General features: G+C 40.1%; 1 protein-coding gene across 1 annotated transcript; it reads right to left on the minus strand.

The window, feature by feature from the left end:
* Positions 1 to 1,238: 1,238 nt before the first annotated feature.
* LOC143742506 (uncharacterized) lies at positions 1,239 to 6,296 on the minus strand. The gene is made up of 10 exons (XM_077235388.1): positions 5,925 to 6,296; positions 4,709 to 4,816; positions 3,710 to 3,812; positions 2,949 to 3,611; positions 2,662 to 2,858; positions 2,521 to 2,587; positions 2,388 to 2,442; positions 2,064 to 2,295; positions 1,833 to 1,982; positions 1,239 to 1,703 (listed from the first exon to the last, which is right to left on the minus strand). The coding sequence occupies exons 5-10, from the start codon at positions 2,819 to 2,821 to the stop codon at positions 1,447 to 1,449; spliced, it is 921 nt and encodes a 306-aa protein (XP_077091503.1). The 5' UTR covers positions 2,822 to 2,858; positions 2,949 to 3,611; positions 3,710 to 3,812; positions 4,709 to 4,816; positions 5,925 to 6,296; the 3' UTR covers positions 1,239 to 1,446.
* Positions 6,297 to 6,958: the final 662 nt, after the last annotated feature.

Consider the following 6,958-nt stretch of genomic DNA (forward strand, 5'->3'; position numbering starts at 1 on the left):
CAGTGTCAGCCATCTTTAAGCTAAGCTAACAGGCTCTTGCTCTGTAAAACTTTGTATAATAGTCTAATCACGATGGCGGAAGAAAGTTTTGAAGTAATGACAGATGGGGATTTCGAAGATCTTTTGTGTGAATCGGATGCTCGCGGCTACCTATACGAGCCGCAATACAGAGATGAACAGTTGCGGGAGATGGAGGAACAAGAGGCAGCCGGAGCAGCTGCTGCAGCAGGGGAGCAAGACCTGCTTGGCGGTCAGGAGGAAGAGCCCGGCCAGACTCGAGCTGGGGCGAACTGGTGGTGTCAGTGCTCTCGCTGTGCGTCTATGCAAACAGATAGAGAGTCCTATTGCTGTCGCGAATTTCAGCGATGCCATTTTCTTCTGCATGAGATCGCTGAATCCGCTGATGAAACTGCACCGCTAGCATGTGTAACTGAGCACCCAAGTTTTGTACCACACATGGACAGGGGGGTCCTGGAAACTTATTTCAGGATCCCAAAGATAAATTGGAAACACCAGCCAAAGCCTGCAGGGACAAATGGACGGCTTAGTGTAAAGTGAGTATTTGTTTTGTATTTCTTTTTGTTACTAAGACGTAATGTACAGAGTTTGGACACCCGTCATAATCACAATGTTGTTCCTGCGTAGTCAGCTGAGCTATTGTTATATTTTCATGTATGCGCCCATACTGTATGTGCAAATAGTTTGCATTACTAACGTTGTGTTTACTATTTTGTAGACAATATCGCCTAACAGCTTTCCGTCACTTCATGGAATGGGTCCTGCAAGGCGAGAGACTTGGTAAAGGCTATCGTATCGTTTTGCCCACCTGTGTTGTCCAGAATATCAGACGGAGATATCCAGCTCCTGACGGGCAATACAGTGGATATCAGGAAACAGCTGAAGCTCTGGAAGAGCTTTGAATGTAAAAGTGTTACTATTAATTATTTTTTTCAATAAAAGTTATAATTGACACTGGTTGTGGTTGTTCTTATAAATCTTTAGTGTTGCTAGAGTATGTATTAGCTTAGAGAAATATTGATTTAAATTGGAGTTAAATTTTTTTATGCGAAAGTCTAAGTTGTGTTATATACATTAGTCTAACTTTTCCTAACTTTAGTAAAGTTATCTTTAATTCAAAATCAATTCCAAGAAGGGAAATAATCCAGGTCTTATATGTCTACAGTAAGTAATTACAGCAAAATCAGTGACAGTAACCATTCAGCCTCGCTCAGCAAGTCTGTAATGTAGAACTTTATTGTACACTGGAGTACAGGGTAAGATGAACAATTTTTCAAAAAAGGTACAAGTTAAAATAAATAAAGAGATAGAAAACAAAAAATATATTTTGCACAATATATAGAAACAAAGCAGGCAAAAAACAAATAATGAAATATAAACAGCTGAGGCAGAATCTGATTTTACTGTAGGTGCTATGCTAAGCCGGTTTTAGAAGCGGCTCTGGAAAGAAGCTGTGGCAGCTTCCTTTGATGGTTTTGGGACTGGTGCTATGTTGGGTGGCAGCGCAGGCTGTGGCAGTGTAAGTGATGAGGTTGGCACTGTTAATTGAATGTTTGGGTTGCGTCTTCTATCCATGACCCTCTTGATGAGTGTGTCTATAAACTGGGTGGTGTGTGGTGTGAAGATTTTCTTCAAGACCCACTGTTTGGATCTCTTGCAGAAGACTTGGTTAAACCGTGCTTGTCCTGTAAATGATAGGAAATATAATGAAATATAAAATCTGAACTAATTTAACTTTGTCATGTATGATCGTTCCCATAGCTGTAAACATTCTAGTTTTGGATATTATACTACTCAGACAACACATAATATACCTGTCTTGGTTGTGTCCTGCTTCCTCTTGACAATGTTCTCATTGTGCTCCAGGATGGCAAGGTAACATCGCTCCTTCATTCCCTGGAATGAGAATGCCTGGCGTTTGGGGATGTATTTTAGAAGTGCACTGTGAAATACTTCAAGTGGGCCTGTGTGCAATTAAAAAAAGTAAGGGAAAGGGATACAACAAATGGAAAAATAATGAAGTGTACAAGGGCAACTATTCTCACCTGTATGTTTGAATAGGGCCATCTTATCCATGTCTCTCAGAAGCCTTTTGTCAAGCACCAACGATGACAGGTCTTGAAACGCCAAATAATCTTTTTTCAACCACATGCGCTTCTTTTGCTCCTGGTCTGATAGAGTAGCATGGTCACACCGATGCTGTTCTCTGTTGTCATCTGTCCACTCATGCTCATTACACACATGGTGTGTAATGGACTTCCACCTGCGTTTCAATGCCTGTATGAAAAACACAATTATTGACAATAAGTGTAGAGTTTTATTTAATTGTATTTAATTTTTCAAAAACATATTACAATCAAAAGTCTTACCTCGATGTCACCTTTACTTGTTGAACAGGCAAACCACATATGGTTTACGACTGACCTATAAAAGATATACAATTACTAATTTTGAACCTTGCAAACCAATGTAAAGTCTGCTCGATTACAAAATTGCACTGACCTGGTCCATGCATGGAGGATTTCGTTTGACTTTTTCTTCCCCTTATTCTGCATCTTCTTCCGGAAACCTGCGAGTTATAGCAGAGTTAGGATTGGAGAAGTGTGGATGTTTGTGTACAGGGGTGACTAAACAAATACATACCTTTTGCTGTGTGCCAGATGTCAAACTGATGTTGGACATTAGGAAATTGTTCCCTCATTATTTTTTGAATCGATGTGGAGCGATCTGTGGCCATCACCTCCACGTCAAGGCCCTGGTCCATCAACTCAGTCATGCCCCTTTTGAAAGCTAATGGTTCCATGGTAACAGAGCTGGTGGCCTCAGTAACCTAAAGCAGGCTATATGCAGGAATCATAGAGATGAATTCACCATCTGTAATTTTTAATTTTCAATTACTATAATTTTCCTGCTATTTATATTTATTTTACCTGCACCAGTTCTGTGTGGAGTATCTCCTTTGTGTCATCCAACATAAATGTGTAGTGACAGTGTTTTGCACTGAAACCTGGCGTGTCACATCGGCCATCACCCGTCAGGTGTAGCCTCTTTCCATCCTCCTGTTCTAAAAACACTCTTGCTAAGAGTTCTGTTCTTTTTTCAATATACAGTTCCTCGATAGCAGGGTGCAAGTTTACCTTCTGGATATTGTAAAATGTACTATGTCCTATCATTTGGGCACCCATGGTCTTGCACCAGTCCGAGAGTTCTGTGTATGTGCCCCCTCTGAACAAAACAGCTGCTGCTCCAAGGAAGTTCACCTCTGGCATTCCCCTAACGTCACGTGAAGATTTCCAGGACCCAACATGGCCCCCAAGACATGTCCAATCCACCTTCCTCTGTGCACCAACGTCAACAATAGTCTTTGAAGAAATTGGTTTCCCACATGTCTGGCAAAATTTGAAGAGTGACATGAGGCTGGACTCGTTGACAATTATCTTATTTTCATGCCAGTCTTTTACACCTTCATCATCAGATGATGATGATGTGACGGTGAAGGTTGACTCGGGCTGATAGCTTTCATCATTTACAATATCAGCTTCAATGGAGCTGATGGTTGTATTGAGGCCCCCAGGTGTACTTGGGCATGGTGACTTTAAAACAAACAATTAAAAAAAAAAGTACATACAGTTGCTTTAGAATTCATTAAAAAAAGAATATGCTGAAGTATGTTAGTTCTTCAGAAACTTACAAATTGTTCTTGGACAGAAGCAGGAATTTTTTTGCGGTGTTGAGGTCAGTAGCAATGGTTCTTCATTTTTCGAGGACACTAACGCATCAGACGAGATTGTAGTCTGAAATGACACAAGTTCAATAAGGTTACATAAAATTTAGTTGAACAGAACTTTTTCTGATGAGAAAACAATGCAGGTTTTTTCGTTGCCCTAATAAAAAGGCAATACCTCTAACATGGGCGTTTGAGGTTACTCACGGACATATAATCAAATACTTTACTGAAATTGAGGGTGTCAATTATATTTTTAAGCTAACAGTAATTAACATTATTTGTTCTAGTCTGTACTACATTAGGGGTTCATATCGCAAATGTATCTGTCTCAAAAGTCTTCTCAACAGTCTAATACAGCAACAGGTTTGTGTGGTAACGCTAGCATAAATCGACAAATATGCCAACTCAGTTTTACCGAACAGTGGCTTTACTTTGAGAACAGTCAACTTATATACAACTTATATGTAATTTTCTATCTAACGTTACTTTTATAAATTTGCTGTTTTACTGCAAACAACTAAATGTGACCGAACGGCTACCAGCAAGACAGAAATTAGCCTAAACTACAGGAGTAATTAGGTTATTGATATAATTTTGGTTGTCGACTACGCCATCTAGGGACTTGCACCCTAAAATTATATCAACGCCACCGGCTTTTATGTACTCAAAGCACCCAGGTCCGTTATTGGCGAGTAACTGGGCAGAGCTATGGGCTCTAAGAAAATACACTTTATTCAACAAACTTCAGACACATTATAAAAATCACCCCTCAATGGAGCATTATACAAAATACTCAATGGCGACTGAACACACAAGAATAAAAAAAACTAAATGTCAATAAACAGCAACAGTAAATCACCCCAAGATAAACATTCCAAACACGCCCTTCAGCCCTGTATGGATATCTACTTGGGCACCCCTGGCTGGAAGTGGCATACAAGGGAAGCAAAAAGAAAAACTCACTCAATACTCACACCCCACCACACCACACAAGTGAAATAGAGCACGCTCAGTGAACGGGAGACCCCACTACCACAGTCCCAGGACACCCGCGCAAGTGGCCCTCAGCTCCTGTATGGAAATACAAAAAGAATGAATACAGAAACAATAAACAAAGTAAATAAAAAAATGATAAACACAATAATAAATCTACAGACACAGGAGAATCACTCCTTTTAGTCACTAACACATAGACAAAGACAAAATATTCAGTAAATCAACTCAAATCACAGACACATATAACCAAATGAGCACAATAATGAATCTACAAACACAGGAGAACAACTCCTTTTAGTCACTAACACACAGGAAAGGGCAAAATATTCAATAAATCAACTCAAATCACGAACACATATAACTAAATAAGCACAATAATGAATCTACAAACACAGGAGAACAACTCCTTTTAGTCACGAACACACAGGAAAGGGCAAAATATTCAATAAATCAACTCAAACCACCATTGCATGTTTAGACGAAAGAAACACAAACCAGATTAACTGAAAACAAAAGACGAAAAAGTCAAAAAATCTGAGCGAGACAACAGCGCCGACCGGGCTGCTCGCGCCACTGCCAGATACTGCAGCATGTGATGCCCAGCCTATCCAATACAAAGATTTTAAGAGTCCGGATATGGTCAATCAATTCGAATAGCAAAAATACTCAGTACATACCACGGATGACGATTTCTCTGATGAACTGCAGCTGGTGTACAGACGCCACTAAACGGCAACGCCACAAAACGCTGCAATGATACACACTATAAGCGCACATACACCAACCCCGAACCCACGTGAACGCCACTCACCTGAATAAACAACTGGCCAACCCCAGACCATCTGCTCGTCAAGTGGTCCAAACGATTCGCATACTACCAGCCTATACCAACACCAACAAGGAATATTTATTATCATATCTCCAGCAAACAGATCAAACGCAAACACTTACTCATACCTTTTCTCCTGCAGCAAGTCGAGCCGGAATGATAACAAACCAATAGGGCGGGTGTTACAACCGATCGCCTCACCCCACTGGCACAGCCCGTTTAAATACGTACTTCCTCATTTGACATAACCAATGGGTGACACCTACGTCACCCACACACTACATAAAGTTAAAACATTATAGGCTAGGCTACTGTGTGATCCGAAATAGAGTCGCTATTAGTTGATAGTCTTACCTCTAGACGAATGCGTTTAGTACCAGATGGCCCAGGCTGTTCGTCATCGGGGAAGGTGAATATTGATGGTATTGCAGTGTCCTTCAGAGTGGTTCTCTTCATTCGAAGGACATTCGGTTCATAGTCTTCCTGCTTGAAATGACGACTGCAAATCCTACGGGTTTTCAGGTTTTCCATATTGGTGTCCTCACCAAACTTCGGATGGTTGATAGCCCGCAGCCACTGTTTACATCGCTCCAAATCTTTTAACGGCAAATGATGGAAACTTACTAATTCTCCTTTCCTGTTTTTTTTTTGTACATCCCGGTACAATGCAATTTAGCACCATTTCGATGGAAATTTATCGAATAACTCTTCTTCTTCTTCTTCTTCTCTTTCTATGGCGGTTGGCAACCAGCTTTTTGGTGCATTACCGCCACCATCTGGACTGGAGTGTGGATCAATGAGTCAGACTCCTACACTGTAAACGAATCAGACTAACCTTTTTACATTCTTTTAATTAACCCAGTTGTCTTTAAAAAAGAAAACAAAAAATTAAAACACATTTCTCCAGACTCTCTTTGCATTATATCATGTACATTTAGGGAAATCTGATTCTCACCTAGTTGTGATAACAATCTTTGTCTAGCTTGATGGTATTTAGGACAATTCATAATTACATGTTCTACTGTCTCTTGACTATTGCAATATTCACATTTTCCATCAACATGCTTATTCATTATAAATAACGTTCTATTTAAACCTGTATGTCCTAATCTTATTCTAGACACCACATCTTCTTCGCATCGAATAACTCACTCAACAACTCAATTTTTCAGATACTGCCGCCTGTAACCGGTAGGCGTGGTTTGGGAGTGGCCTCGTAAGTGCGGCAAAGCAAGTGCATTCTGGGAGTTGTTGTCTTTCAGCCACATGAGTAAAAAATAAATTTTTTGCCTTTTCTCAGTCTAGAATGCTTCAAATTCAAAAATAATTTCACATTTCTACTACATAAATGACCACTATTAAATACACATTCATCTTCCCACAGCTGG

Source organism: Siphateles boraxobius, unplaced genomic scaffold (genome assembly GCF_051911475.1).
Source record: "Siphateles boraxobius isolate OS27281-9 unplaced genomic scaffold, OSU_SipBor_1 19, whole genome shotgun sequence".
Lineage (NCBI taxonomy): Eukaryota > Metazoa > Chordata > Actinopteri > Cypriniformes > Leuciscidae > Siphateles > Siphateles boraxobius.

Coding starts and splice junctions, on each gene's coding strand:
- LOC143742506 (XM_077235388.1), bottom strand. CDS start 2,821: ATGGAACCATTAGCTTTCAAAAGGGGCATGACTGAGTTGATGGACCAG. Junction 2,588..2,661: donor CATCTGGCACACAGCAAAAG/GTATGTATTTGT, acceptor TATAACTCGCAG/GTTTCCGGAAGAAGATGCAG. Junction 2,296..2,387: donor CAAGTAAAGGTGACATCGAG/GTAAGACTTTTG, acceptor TTTTTCATACAG/GCATTGAAACGCAGGTGGAA.